Here is a 16,184-nt window from a genome sequence, read left to right as displayed (position 1 = left end):
TCCAAAATTAACTTCCACATCAAAATAGCATTATTAGAAAATTGCAGTATTTCTACTCGTTGGTCTTTCAGTCATGAAAAGTGGTCTTAAGAAGACATAAACTCGGAAAGTTGGCGCCGCCGCTTGCAAATCAGTGAGTCCGGCTCAGTTTACCGGCCGACTAGACGACAAATTTGCACTTCAAGTTTCACAATAGTTCAAGAAACAAGTCCGTGTGTTGACAAAACACATACGATCCTTCATTTCACTTGCATAATGTCACTGTAGGTCCGAGTAACCCCAATCTTGAGATGATAACCCCACCGTCTTTGCTTGCTGAGAGTCTATACTGGGCCAGCCGTCCATCTTAGGGTGTCCAAATTATCCCCCTTTATCCTAATTACAAAAAGAAAACAATGACAAATCATAACATACAAGGTATAACAATTAGACCAAAACTGAGAAATTTGTCTCCAGGGTAGGCAATAATCTTGCTGCAATTCTATTGTTTCCCTTGTCAGTGTATTGATTTTTTCATGATCCCAAAGTACGTATTTGTCACGTATTGTGACAGTCAATGCCGTGTTAAATCAACATCTATGCGTGTGTCGTGCCGAAGTCACGGAATTGCCGAATTCACAGAATCGTGTATATACGTGAGATGGGCAGCGTTTTTCTCAAAATGCGTATTAAAGGCTACTAAAACTTGCTCATTTTGCGAAATCGGCAGTCACTTTGGGGTTTTTAAGTTTTCGAATGCACTTGGACAGCTAGATGCTAGAATGGATAGATATTGCAATAATCTAGTATAAGTTATGGCAAGTTATATAGCAAAAACTGTAGTTTTCGTGCATTTTCGGAGATCTTTATGCCCGACACAGACCATAAAACCAATACTGAATAGAAAGGTAAAGCAATGTTAATGCAATGTTCTGGTGACATAAAATGTAACGGACTGGCTGCTCCTCTTGCGAAATGGGCAAATTTTAGCAGCCTTTACGCATTTTCGGCAAAACGATTACGCGAAATGGGCAAACAATTTGCCGATTCCGCGAATTCGGCAATTCCGTGGATTCGGCACGACACATGCACTTACTTGAGTTCAGTTGAGATGGTGACACGTCGGTTTGGACGCCGGATGGCCCGTTGAGCCTCGTCTCCTCTCAAAGCAGACACGCGATCCATTTCTTGTAATTAAGTGATGACAACAAACCAGCAACAACAAGAGGCGAAGCCTTCAAGGCTCACGTAAGAAATCGACAAACAGTAACACAAACTCAATCACTCCGTCACACACACACACACACACACTTGCACACACACACTCACACACACACACACACACACACACACACACACACACACACACACAGAACGAGCATAGATGAAACTGTGCAAGAAAGCGAGACACTAGATCTAGATCTGTCTGTCTGCATGTAGCCTACTTACATGGACACGACTGCCAAATAGTCTCGGCCCGCTCAAAATAACAATCACCGAGACTTTCAGTAATTCCATCGCGTGACGTCTAACCCTCGTACGTCATAATGTGACGTCAATGTAATATGACGTCTTCAAATGTTAAAGTTTCTACCACAGACATACACACATACATACGCACGCACGCACAGACAGACAAAAGTTAGCATCGCATAGGCTACACTTACGTGAGCCAAAAACCATTGATTGTTGCCTGAGTCAATGACTTTCAATGGCGTTTTGGCCTGAAGATACCACTCGCCAAACAAACATATCCATAACCGTTGCAATTTTCACATTAGACCTATTTCTTAATTTGAGTGATGACAACAAACAACAAACAAACCTGTTAAAACAGTTTATTGCTGTCAATGACTTTTAATTACGTTTTTGCCCTGAAGATGCACTGAAGATGCCCAGCAGTGACAAAGTGTTATACGCATTTCTGCTTAATTTCAGTTATCACATGAGATTAATTCCCTTTAAATGACAACAAATCTACTAGAACGGTTTATTTCTGTCTAAGTCAATAACTTTCAATAAGTTTTGCCTGAAGATAGTCCAGACCTCTCGGTGACGAAACACATTCAGTTAGGCCAAAAAAAAAAAATGTCTGTTTAGGGTAACCCGACCGACTCTATTGATTTGGCGCCGACCCAAAAACTTTTTTTTGATTTCAAAAAAAAAAAAAAAACAAGAGGCGAAGCCATCAAGGCTCACGTAAGAAATCGACAAACAGTAACACAAACTCAATCACTCCGTCACACACACACACACACACACACACACACACACACACACACACACACAGAAAGAGCATAGGTGAAACTGTGCAAGAAAGCGAGACACTAGATCTAGATCTGTCTGTCTGCATGTAGCCTACTTACAAGGACACGACTGCCAACTAGTCTCGGCGCGCTCAAAATAATAATGACCGAGACTTTCAGTACTTCCTTCGCGTGACGTCTAACCCTCTTACGTCATAATGTGACGTCAATGGAATGTGACGTCTTCAAATGTTAGAGTTTCTACCACAGACATACACACGCACAGACGCACGCACGCACGCACGCACAGACAGACAAAGTTACGATCGCATAGGCTACACTTACGTGAGCCAAAAAAGAGATAAAAATGCTAAAAAGAGACATTTGGCGTTTCTTTCTCTCCCTTTCTCTCTGTTTTATTTATACGTTAGTTTTGAAACATGTATTCATCAAATATAAGAAGTGAATCATTTACACACACAAAAAAAAAAAACAAAAAAAAAAACCTACCTACCTACCGACCCTACTTTTTTTGGTCATGTTACCCTAAACAGACAATTTTTTTTTTTTGGCCTTAAAAGCCGTTTCGGTTTTCTCATGAGATACATTCCTTTCGAGTGATTCATGGTTTTATTGCTGACTAATTCAAAGACTTTTGGTTGAAGATAGTGCCTCTCAGTGACCTAACCAACATTCAGTCACAACCGTTTCGATTTTCACATGAGATCCATTCCTTTTGAATGAGGACAACACACCAGCTGGAAGGCTTTACTGCTTAGTCGTTGACGACTTTCAATGACCTAATCATTCAGTGACACAGCATACTATGCATAGCCGGTTCAATGTTTGCATGGCGGAGGTGAAAGTGCAGGCATTGTAGTCGGATAGCTTTATGCGCTCCTCCCGGATTCTTTCAGGGAAAACTATTTTGCAATCCTTTTCGCAATGTACATTGCCCTACGTTTACGCCACACTTTACTAATACATGCATTCAGTCACGCTCAATCTCGCGCCCGTATGCGAGACTCGATTTTGTGTCAGTGTACTGGTTGACCGCGGTGTGTGTGTGTGTCAGTGTGTGTGTGTGTGTGTGTGTGTGTCAGTGTGTGTGTGTGTGTGTGCGTCGCGCCTGTGTGTTTGCGTGCGTGAGTAGCAAAAACGAACTACACACAAAAAGTAAAATTTAGTTGAACATATTGTTGCACCATGAAATAAGCAACACCTACAAACTGTTCTAATGTGGCCAATAAACACCACACTGGAGTAAACACATAACACAGGATAGTACACGTTCGTTGATGACACTACCGATTCGCTTGGCGGCTCCAGTGGAAGCTGGTCTAGAAAACAATTTCATCACCCAGAAAGAATCAGATGACATGATGTTCCCAGCGGCGTTTGTTCATTTCAAGACATTAAGTCCTGTTCACATGGCAGACTTTCCACCAACTTTCCACCAACTTTCCACCAACTTCACTGAGTTGGTTTGAAGTCGCTCAGAAGACCAAGTGGGCGAAAAGTCTGCCATGTTAACGGCCCAGAAGATTTGGTGCCGATTTAGTTCCGATTTAGCAGCGACTTGAAAACTCACTGTTGAGCGCTGCTCGACTCCGCAGCGACTTGGAGCAGACTGTTATTATCGCCCGCTAATGCAATTGCTTCTCTTTTCCGAAAAAAAATACTAAACTAATACGACCGGGCAAGCCCGAATGTGCAAGTCGGTTGAGAATCGTTGCTTACAACTAGTCTGACCGTTAGCCCTGTTCACACGGGCAGTGATTTTCAATCTTGGTTTTGACAAAATCGACCGCTTGGAAGATGGTGGAGAGTTGTTTGTAAGTCTGCCGTATGAACATCGCTTTAGACCAACAACTTCGCGGTCCTTTGCCGTGACTTGTTCTTGGGGAAGCAGGAAGAGGGGTTAGGGCGTCGGTAAATACGCGGTTGGCGATGGATTTCTGCCAGAATTTTGTTGGGACAGTTTTACAATGGGAGATCACAGGTGATTTATGCTCATGGCAATTGGCGTGGCAAAATTATTGATCCATGCACTGATGCAGCAACTAGTAAAATAAATAGGCGCAAGACATCACCTATCAAATGGGTCATCTTCCAAAATTACCGACCGTGACAACAATACCAACACGACCGTCTGATTATGGGCGCACACTCTGTTGAACGACCCGCTTCACGTGCACAGGACAGTAGCACTAATGAAGCTACGCTTGACGGTTCGAGGTTCGAATCCCAGCTACTCCTTTAAGGTTGAAGGTGGATATTTTCGCCTGTCTGTGAGTCAAAAGTAAAACCAAATGCAAAGAATCAAAGGACTTCCACTTTATTCACAACCAAACAAGAAAAAACATGCATAATCAAGTCGCGTGAAGCGATATCAAAATATTTAATCAGTCTGGCGGCCTGACGCTGCAAGATCAACACTAACAAGTCGCGTAAGGCGAAATTACTACATTTAGTCAAGCTGTGGAACTCACAGAATAAAACTGAACGCACTGCATTTTTTCACAATGACCGTAGTCCGCCGCTCGTGCAAAAGGCAGTGAAATTGACGAGCCTGTTTAGCGCAGTAGTGGTTGCGCTGTGCTGCATAGCACGCTTTTCTGTACCTCTTTTCGTTTTAACTTTCTGAGCGTGTTTTTAATCCAAACATATCATATCTATATGTTTTTGGAATCAGGAACCGACAAGGAATAAGATGAAATTGTTTTTAAATCGATTTCGGAAATTTTATTTTAATCATAATTTTTATATTTTTAATTTTCAGAGCTTGTTTTTAATCTGAATATAACATATTTATATGTTTTTGGAATCAGAAAATGATGAAGAATAAGATGAACGTAATTTTAGATCGTTTTATAAAAAATAATTTTAATTACAATTTTCAGATTTTTAATAACCAAAGTCATTAATTGATTTTTAAGCCTCCAAACTGAAATGCAATACAAAAGTCCGGCCTTCGTCGAAGATTGCTTGGCCAAAATTTCAATCAATTGGATTGAAAAATGAGGGTGTGACAGTGCCGCCTCAACTTTTACAAAAAGCCGGATATGACGTCATCAAAGACATTTATCCAAAAAATGAAAAAACAGCGTCTGGGGATATCATACCCAGAAACTTTCATGTAACATTTCATAAAGATCGGTCCAGTAGTTTACTCTGAATCGCTCTACACACACACACAGACACACAGACACACAGACACACACAGACACACACACACACACACACACACACACCACGACCCTCGTCTCGATTCCCCCTCTATGTTAAAACATTTAGTCAAAACTTGACTAAATGTAAAAAACCGGGATCAGAAATCTCCGAGACTCGCGAGGTTGGCTAGCCGAAACCCGAAGACGAGACGGGTCGCGCCGGTCTCCGCGAAGCATGCGAACATAGGACTGATTTTCCGAGTTCAGTTTTGAACACATTTTCAGAGAAAACATGACGTATCTATTTTTAAATTCAGGATATGATAAAAATTAAAATAAAAACACACACACAATAGAATCAATGTTTTAATCTGTTGTTAAAATGTTCATTTTAATTAGAATTTTCATAAACAAATAAATGAATCAATTTTTAAACTCTAAAGCATTTCTGATTCCGCGCTCAAATGAAATCCCATGCATAGTCCGGACCAGGTTACAGACACTTTTGACCAGAATTTCAATCAACTTGATTGAAAACTAAGGTCGCAACAGTGCGGGCACAACTGCGTTTTTCGAAAGCCGGATGTGAAGTCATCAATGACATTAATTTATCGAAGAAATGAAGAAGAAGAAAACCTAAACGTCAGTATCATGTTTTTTCATGTACAAAAAGTTGAACTGACATGTCCAATGCTGTTTGTGATTCTTGTAAAGCGACCTAAGACTGCCGCGCAGACGACAGAGGCGCCATAACTAATTTCATGAACGAAAAGTTGAATGTTAATGTCCAATGGTGTCTGTGGGATTATTGTAAAGCGACCTGAGACTTCTAGTGCTGCTTACAGGTGAATGGTAAAAAGGTATGTCAGGTATGTTAAACAAAAAAAGCGAACCCGTTCTAATACTTTCTTTTTCATTTTTATAACTGTATTGTCCTATCGCTATGAAATTCGGGTCGCTTTCTCCCAGTGGAAAGCTAGCAGCAAACGAGTCGCGCTACCCAGGTGTGTGCGTGTTTAGGTTGAATCAACCACCTGAACGTATGGCAGAATGACCAAGGTCTTTTATGACACGGGGGTAGAACATGGATACCGTCTCTGAGTCTGCACATCAGTAAAGTTGACCCGTGCCCGTCCCGGCCCGGATTCGAACCTGTGACCGTAGGATCACAAGTCCAGTGCTCTACCAACTGAGCTACCGCCCCCCCCCCCCCCCCCCCCTATCATTACTCAGTATGGCTTCTTCTTCTTCGCCTTCTACTTCTTCGTTCATGGACTGAAACATTCATTCATATTTTTGCACGAGTGGCTTTTTACGTGTATGACCATTTTTACCCCGCCATTCAGGCAGCCATACGCCGCTTTCGGGGGAATTATGGCTTCAAAACCTCGCAGACAAACTCATGGGCAACGTTACACCCGACGTCCACCAGGAAGTTCTTGCCGGGGTGGGTTTCGATCACCACACAGAGCTGACTGCTGCCACCATTGGGCTGGCCGGGCTCCCAGTAGGGCTCCATGGCGGCAACGTCCATGGGTTCCCCGTCCATCCATTGCATTTCATTGTTGCCGGCAGGGGGGATCCGCAACAGCCCAATGAAGAGCGAGGTTACCATGGCTGGAGAAAAAAAAGCGGGCAACAATAAATGTTGGTATCATTTTCGCACTAATAATTATGGTAATAAGGAGTCTTAAATCGGCTGAAGTGTTACAGCTATAACTGTTTTGCTTGGAAACTCGGGATCTTTGTCAGTGGTTTGGGGAATCTTTTGTGCACGGAGGAATCCAGATAAAGTATGAGTCACAATCGTAGTACAGTCACATACTCAGTAGTGCCGGCAGGTCGGTTAGCTCAGTCATAGACATTAGAAATATAGATCTCTGCACACACACACACAGTGACACACACACACACACACACACACACACACACACACACACACACAAAAACCACACACACACACACATGCACAAACACACAACCCGCCCCCCCCTCCCACACACACACTGTTTTTGGCTCACGTAAGTGTAGCCTATGCGATGATAAACTTTGTCTGTCTGTGCGTGCGTGCGTGCGTGCGTATGTATGTGTGTATGTCTGTGGTAGAAACTTTAACATTTCCGAGTCTATGGATTACGTCAGTCTCGGTCAAAAGTGTTCGACGTGTGTGATAGAAACTATTTGAAGACGTCACATTATGACGTAAGAGGGTTAGACGTCACGCAAAGGAATTACTGAAAGTCTCGGTCATTGTTATTGTGAGCGGGCCGAGACTTCTTGGCAGATCCAGGGTCTCGCTTTCTTGCATATAGTTTCACCTATGCTTACTGTGTGTGTGTGTGTGTGTGTGTGTGTGTGTGTGTGTGTGTGTGTGTGTGTGTGTGTGTGTGTGTGTGTGTGTGTGTGTGTGTGTGTGTGTGTGTGTGTGTGTGTGTGTGTGTGTGTGTGTGTGTGTGTGTGTGTGTGTGTGTGTGTGACGGAGTGATTGAGTTTGTGTTACTGTTTGTCGATTTCTTACGTGAGCCTTGAAGGCTTCGCCTCTTGTTGTTTTGTAATGTTGTACTAACTTGGGGTCTTGGTAACATTCAAGATGGCGTCCATCTTGAGTGGGGTGATGTTGCTAGCAAGCCTCATTCCCATGTCGACGCATCTGCTGTCAGCAGTTTGCCAAGTAGGAACGATCTTGGCAAGGTCAGTCTCAAAGTACATGCACATTTCTGCCTGACGATTGTACACGCGCACCAGTTGAGGACGGCACCAGTCTGTGACACACAGTGTTAGAAAAATACATTGTACATTTTATCAAATGAGGGAAGGAGTAATATTCAATTCTAGTGTCCCAACTCTCAGCGTCACCAGCGTTTCGCAACTGATTCAGTAACATTAAAATAACGTTAATAACACGAAGTAACACGAAAATAAAGTTTTTGGAATGAATTTAGAAATATACATTCTACATTTTATCAAATAAGTGAAAGAGTCAAATTCAACTCCAGTGTCCCAACTCAACTCTCAACGACAACGTCATCAGCGTTAGGCCACTGATTTAAGTAACACGAAAATAACGTTTTTGGAATGAATTTAGAAATATACATTCTACATTTGATCAAATAAGTGAAAGAGTAAAATTCAATTCTAGTGGTCCAAATCAACTCTCAACGTCATCAGCGTTTCGAAACTGATTAAGTAACATGATAATAAAGTTTTTGGAATGAATTTAGAAATATACATTCTACATTTTATCAAATAAGTGAAAGAACAAAATTCAATTCTAGTGTCCCAACACAACTCTCAACGTCATCAGCGTTAGGCCACTGATTAGGTAACATAAACATAACGTTTTTGGAATGAATTCAGAAATATAGATTGAACATTTTCTCAAAAAGGAGTAAAATTCAATTCTAGTGTCCCAACTCTCAGTGTCATCAGCGTTTCGCCACCGATAAAGAAATATCCCTCGTTGAACATGTAAATAACGTTTTCGGAAAGAATCTTCTTCTTCTGCGTTCGTGGGCTGAAACTTCCACGTACACTACGTGTTTTTGACACGAGTGGAATTTTACGTGTATGACCGTATTTACCCCGCCATTTAGGCAGCCATACGCCGCTTTCGGGGGAATCGGAAAGAATCGAATGTTTTCAGTCAAAAGTATCGCTTTTTATCACCCATAACATAAATCACGATGATTTGATTTCTTAAAAATAAATAAATAAATAAAACCCACAACAGTGGCAAAAAAAGAGAACAGAATTGATTTTTTCAGGGGCATGGAACAAGTGTTTAGTCGAGTAATTTTTAGTTCGCTGCGAAACTTTAAAAGTAGAGGTCAAGACCATAGTACAGTAGACTCCGCTTAATAAGGTCACCTTGGTGCAGGACAAACGTGGCTATATTAAGCGGGTGGATTTAATAAAAGCATAAGCATAAAACATAAGGGAAAATCCGTGCAGTCAGAAATTGGCCTCAAAAAGCGGGTGGCTTTATTAAACATGGCCTTATTAAGCGGATTCTACTGTAGTAGTATTATGAATTTAACACATTTCTGAGAACTTCTCAGTGAGTCATTGACCGGCCCTACCTTCACTCAAAAATGGTGTTCGTTGACAGTATTATTATTTACTTAAATTGTCGAATAAGTCGAATTTTTACTGTTGCAAAAAATACATTGAAATCTGTTATTTTTATGACGTGTAAGACTCACTGTTAACCATATTGACGGGAAGGTGGGTTCAACGGCCTGTGACGCCATTTCCCAAAACTCTTCGAACCAAACTAAAACTTCTAATTACAACCCCCTGAAATAATATCCTTAGATTTTTGAGTCAGCCACTGTACTAATGTAGCAACAAAATAAACAAGTTTCGATCAGAGAAAAAATACATCTGTTTCTCAGTGACCATAACAAAACTGCACTTTAAAGGTACTGAACTTGTCAAATCCAGGTGCACGGAGCCCCTGGGGCTTTTAGTCATACCTCAGGCAGCTATCCGTTAGAAGAACTACCAAGTTTCATTGACTTGCACCCAAAGAGTCAAGAACTGCGATTGTTTTACGAAATAATTTTGTACTCGGACCCGGCTGGTCTTGACCTATTTTTGGATCTAAATTTAGATCAGGTAGATCACCACATCATGCACAAAAAGACACGTCACTTAGCAAACTATGTCAGACGTCATCATGAGTTTGTGTAAAACAAAATGGAGGCCGGAATCACTCAGTTGAATCGAACTCCGACCAAACACCACGTAATAACTAGGTTAATTTATGCACTCGCGTGAACAAGAAACTGTCGAGCTTCACAGATGTCGTCGTTGGGTAGTTTTGGATTTGTTTTACTACCATAGGAGGATTTTTGAACTGTAAATGCACTCAGCTGCAACAAAAACGCAAAACGAAGGCTGTGAGCTGCACTGTGCCTTTACCACTTGAAATACTGTACTCGGGAAAACCACCAGGCTAGAGCACGTCTTGTGCTCGCAGTATTTATGCTGCACTTGCGTGATGCTGAATCTTCCATTAGCACCGTCCGTCGGTCTGTTAATTCAGTAATTAAGTGTATTGTTAAATTTACGTTTGAGATTTTGAACGTGCCAAGCCCTTTTTCCAAGCCTTTTTGTTTGCGCAACGCGTTCAAATATTAGAAACAAGTCGCGTAAGGCGAAAATACAATATTTAGTCAAGTAGCTGTCGAACTCACAGAATGAAACTGAACGCAACGCAACGCAGCAAGACCGTATACTCGTAGCATCGTCACTCCACCGCCCGTGGCAAAGGCAGTGCACGTGGAATTGACAAGAAGAGCGGGGTATTCGTTGCGCTGAGAAGGATAGCACGCTTTTCTGTACCTCTCTTCGTTTTAACTTTCTGAGCGTGTTTTTAATCCAAACATATACAATACAATACAATACAATAACTTTATTAATCTCTAAAAGAGAAATTACATTGCTGAGCGTTTGTGTCCGTAATAATAACATACATAACACATTCAAAATAAACATTTGTTATTATCATATCTATATATTTTTGGAATCAGGAACCGACAAGGAATAAGATGAAAGTGTTTTTAAATTGATTTCGAAAAAAAAATTTTGATAATAATGTTTATATATTTAATTTTCAGAGCTTGTTTTTAATCCGAATATAACATATTTATATGTTTTTGGAATCAGCAAATGATGGAGAATAAGATAAACGTAAATTTGGATCGTTTTATAAATTTTTATTTTTTTTTACAATTTTCCGATTTTTAATGACCAAAGTCATTAATTAATTTTTAAGCCACCAAGCTGAAATGCAATACCGAACCCCGGGCTTCGTCGAAGAGTATTTGAGCAAAATTTCAACCAATTTGGTTGAAAAATGAGGGCGTGACAGTGCCGCCTCAACTTTCACGAAAAGCCGGATATGACGTCATCAAAGACATTTATCAAAAAAATGAAAAAAACGTTCGGGGATTTCATACCCAGGAACTCTCATGTCAAATTTCATAAAGATCGGTCCAGTAGTTTAGTCTGAATCGCTCTACACACACACACACACACACACACAGACACACACACACACGCACACACACACGCACATACACCACGACCCTCGTTTCGATTCCCCCTCGATGTTAAAATATTTAGTCAAAACTTGACTAAATATAATAAAAAGAGGTATGAATGAATAAACAAAGTGACTCCCTTCGCGACAGCTGACTTTTTTTTTACAGATGTGTGTTGTGTTTTTGTTTGTTGGTTGCTTGTTTATTTGTCAGTCAGTCAGTCAGTCATCCAACATCGTGTGTGTGTGTGTGTGTGTGTGTGTGTGTGTGTGTGTGTGTGTGTGTGTGTGTGCGTGCGTGCGTGCGTGCGTGCGTGCGTGTGTGTGTATGTGCGTGCGTGCGTGCGAGCGTGCGTGCAAACGTGCGTGCGTGCGTGAGCGCGCGCTTATGCCTGCTTACCTCAAGATCTACCCGGAAATCTCTGCATACCATTACCACGACCTGTCACGCAAAGCCAATAATTATTTCCTAAATCGAAATGTTGCCCATCAGTCTCACCTACAACAGTTGTGTAGTATCTGGTGCCGACAGAATCACTGGCATCAGATGGCGCTATGAACGCTGTTACGTGAAGCGTGCACGCGCCACTGCTCTGGGTGTAGAAGAAGCTTGTGCACCACGCAGTCGCAGAACACAGATAGGCGCACTTCGCGACAGTCGTTGCATCTAGGTCAAGGCCGTCTGGATCGCTCGTGACCTTGCGGTTGTCGAAACTGGAGTCCCGGAGAAAGCTTAGACCTGGTGTCGTGCTGATACCGTTTGCAGCGGAGCTGGGTAAAGAAAGACAGAAGAAATAGATACATAGTCATACATTTTCTTTCTTTTCCTATTTAGTCAATTTTGATTGAAAACAAGCTCAAAAATCAAGAAAATCCCTTTTATGCAAAATTACGTTCATTTGGCTTGTGTTACCGAGACAATGTGTCAGCGCATTCTCGGCCGCAGGGTTTTGGCCAAACCTATGATTTATTAGTCTTGGTGACAAAAATGCAGTGCGTTTAATTCTTTTCAAAGAATTCCACAAGTGGACAAAATGTATATAGTGATTTTGCTTAACGCAACTTGTTCCCTCCGTCTTCCCCTCTGTCCATGAGTGTGTCGGTATGTAAGCATATAGTACGTATGTCCGCGTGTTTTTCTCTTCCGTCGTCATACATGCACTTGTTTTGTTTTTGTATTAATTTTGCTTTTTGTTGTTTTGTTATGTTTCGCTATGACATTCAATCAAGTAATGCCTCTGTCCGTCTATCTATGTCTCTGTCTATCTGTTTGTCTGTCTGTCTGTCCATCTTACCGGCTTTCTCTCTGTGTGTGTTTCTGTGTGCCCCCCCCCCCCCTTGTCTGTCTGTCTCTGTCTGTCTGTTTGTCAGTCTGTCTGTCTGTCTGTCTGTCTCTCTCTCTAGGCTCTCTCTCTCTCTCTCCCTCTCTCTCTCTCCGAGTCTTTCTCTCTCTCTCTCTATCTCTCTCTCTCTCTCTCTCTCTCTCTCTCTCTCTCTCTCTCTCTCTCTCTCTCTCTCTCTCTCTCTCTCTCTCGACATCACCTCTCTCGACATCACCACACTGAAGTAACAAGTAAAGTAAAGCAAGAAGATGAAGTCCATTTTGTTTTGTGTTGTCCATACTTAAACAGATTAAGAGAGAAATTTATCCCATTTAAATATAAAAACCCAAGCACTTTTAGACTCAGCTTGCTCCTGGCTTCACCTCTAGCTAGAAACTGTTGTTAGAAATGTATCCCTGTATTTGTATAAAGCCTTTAAATTAAGAGATGTTGTAACCTCTTAGTAAAATACCGTGTAATGTATGTTTTAATCTGTAGTGTCGTGCGATTATTATGTTGTACCTTTTTTTGCACCTGACGAGTTAAATTATTTGCACCGTTAACCGTTTGTTTACACTCCTTCATTAGGGGCTATGGCCTATTGAATAAATTATCTGCGTCTGCGTCTGCGTCTGCGTCTCTCTCTCTCTCTCTCTCTCTCTCTCTCTCTCTCTCTCTCTCTCTCTCTCTCTCTCTCTCTCTCTCTCTCTCTCTCTCTCTCTCTCTCTCCTTGTTTATTAAAGAAAATTAGAGAGAACCGGACGAATTTCAGTACAATCGGTTGACTGAATGGTTAATCACGCCTCAGTGTTCTTGTTGTCTTGTTTTCTTCTCTTTCTTCCTTCTTTCGATCATTCCATCGTTCTATCCTCTTCCGTTATGCAGCTATATTATTTCAGATCTCTCTTGCAAGAAAGACACATGAGATGTTGTTTGTATTTGAATGCTGCTATGGTGACTTTCCAGACATTGTGCAGGTGGACACTACGGTGTTTGGAATGGGGTTTACCTCATTCCTCATTATTATTTCAGTTCCAGCTCAAAGAAACACTAGTTTAACGATCGCTGAATACGCGACAAGTTTTACGTTGTTCTTTGGTTGTTGTCAAGTTGTTTTTCTTGTATGTTCTTTGTTTGTTTTTATGCATTTCGTAACTACTTAACTAAATGTATTGCTGTAGACTTGGAATCGATGGGAGTTGATGTGTGTATGTATGCGTGCGTGTGTGTGTGTGCGCGCGCGCGATCGCATGTGTTTGTGAGTGTGTGTGCACGCGTGTGTGTGTGTATGTGTGTGTGTGTGTGAGCGTGTGTGTGTGTGGGGGAGAAGTTGGGAACTATTGGACAGATCTTAATGACACTTTCCACATTGATATTCCCACAGATTTTTGTTTCGGTGTTTGCGTTTGATGACACCATATCCGTTCGGTAAATAAAGTTCAGACCGCACTGTGGTGACCACTTTTTTTTAAATCAAATTAATTGACATTTTTGTCAAGCAATCTTTGACCGGATTGGATTTCAGCTTCGAAACTTGAAAAATAAATAACAGAAGCAGTCAGACTTTTGATTTATGGTATGATTTATCACATGTAAAATCCTGAATAAATGTGAGGTAATGTATACGATCGCTTACACGAGAAGGGCAGCATCTTTAAATACTTACTATGTAACGCAGTAGTAGCACACGATACCAGTCACAACTGCTGCGTTTAAAAGGCTTCCTGGCCACGTTGCCATGGCTACGTCCTTCCTGGCAGCTGGAATTGAATGCAGAATTTCTTTTATTCAGAGCTTTCCGACAAAACGTACAATGACAACTACATTTTTATGGCAGGTTTTGCATTATCCCGTTGAAAGACTGTACGCATTGAATACATTTACTCTGTGTGTCTTCCGAGTTTTTACTTAAATCTATTCAATAGCGCCTAGGCAAAAAAAAATAAAATAGTCTGTTTACGGTAACCCGACCGACCCTATTTTTTTCGCGCGACCTTAGAAAAAAGAAAAAAAACTTCTTTTTTTTTGCAAAATAACGTAAAAATATGGTTTTTTGGGGGAAAAAAAAAATCCCGACCTACCGACCCTATTTTTTGGGCCTATGTTACCGTAAACAGACCTATTTTTTTTGGCCCTATCAATTTAACGGCATGTTTCGTGTTTGGGATCTTCCAATTATTTTGTTTCCTTTTTTTCCGAACGGTTACTGTGTCAAACACAACTCTTTTTTTTTTTATTTTTTTTTAAACATTATAGTTTTTATGAGATTTGCAGGCTGGTACGAGTTCGTCTGCGGGCAGATTAACAACAAAGATAATTATAATTACCCAATACTTTGTACCATCAGATACTTGTATACTAGAGAAAAGACCAAACGAAAGATGAAAATCAAATCTTGACTAACTACAGTTTGATTGGAGTTTGCCAAAAAAATATGCTATATCAATAAAAATCAAGGAAATATAATTTGTTTTATTAAACAATTTTTAAACAATAAAAAAAACAATATTATTCGCGGAATCGAACAAAGAATACATACCTATAACATAACCCACATATTAGCCTTCTTCTGTGTGTGTGCGTGTGTGTGTGTGTGTGTGTGTGTGTGTGTGTGTGTGTTGTTTGTAGGTTGTAGCTTATTTTACCCAAAGTAGCTAGGTAGCAGCCTGCAAACACAGCCATTTCTTTCAACTACTCACAAAACACCTACACACACTACCTTCAGGTATTTCGTCGCTTGATAGTCAATCATTTTTGTCCTTTTTCTTTTTCCTTTTGTTTTTTGTTTTTAGTTGTTTGTTAGTTTGTTTGTTGTTGTTTTTGTTGGTGTTGCAAACACGTGTTTCAAAAGTTAAAACACAAAGTCAAATAAACTAAATGAAAAAAATAATCTTTGGAGGATTTACGTTGCTGTTGTTGCGTGTGTGTGTGTGTGTGTGTGTGTGTGTGTGTGTGTGTGCCGTGTGTGTGTGTGCGCGCGCGCGGTGTGCAGTTGTTTTGCTAATTTACCAAATTGCTGAATACTCACTCAGTTTCACGAGCAGCCCACAAATGAAGGTAGTTCTGTCGATCACTCACAAAATACCAACACTGAGCTGTTCGATTGGAAATGGGAAGGCAAGACGAAAACCTCTCATGACCATCCTTCCCGGCCCCTCCCTCCGCCCTCTCCCCCCCCCCCCCCCCTCTGCCCACGTGTCATGCGATCGAGCTGCCGTTGGGTGTAGCGTAGCACAACAGTGAAACGAAGAAAATGTGGAACAAAAGTGTTTGCCAACACGTGAACATATATAATCTATATAATAAAAGGTGTCCGTCCGTACGTCCGTCCGTAAGACGTCCGTCACACTTTTCATAGCTTATAGCTCCGGTGTTTGAAGGTCGATTTTGCGGACATTTGGCATGAGACATGCCACACATA

General features: G+C 41.2%; 1 protein-coding gene across 1 annotated transcript; it reads right to left on the bottom strand.

Annotated features, from left to right (window-relative positions):
- Positions 1-6,635: 6,635 nt before the first annotated feature.
- On the bottom strand, positions 6,636-14,705 carry LOC138970761 (uncharacterized). The gene is made up of 4 exons (XM_070343261.1): positions 14,430-14,705; positions 11,941-12,212; positions 7,963-8,157; positions 6,636-7,012 (listed from the first exon to the last, which is right to left on the bottom strand). Exons 1-4 carry the CDS (start codon positions 14,501-14,503, stop codon positions 6,768-6,770), a joined length of 786 nt encoding a protein of 261 aa, XP_070199362.1. The 5' UTR covers positions 14,504-14,705; the 3' UTR covers positions 6,636-6,767.
- Between the last annotated feature and the right edge of the window lie 1,479 nt (positions 14,706-16,184).

Source organism: Littorina saxatilis, linkage group LG7 (genome assembly GCF_037325665.1).
Source record: "Littorina saxatilis isolate snail1 linkage group LG7, US_GU_Lsax_2.0, whole genome shotgun sequence".
Classification (NCBI taxonomy): Eukaryota; Metazoa; Mollusca; class Gastropoda; order Littorinimorpha; family Littorinidae; genus Littorina; species Littorina saxatilis.
This window is presented reverse-complemented; position numbering and strand designations above follow the sequence as displayed.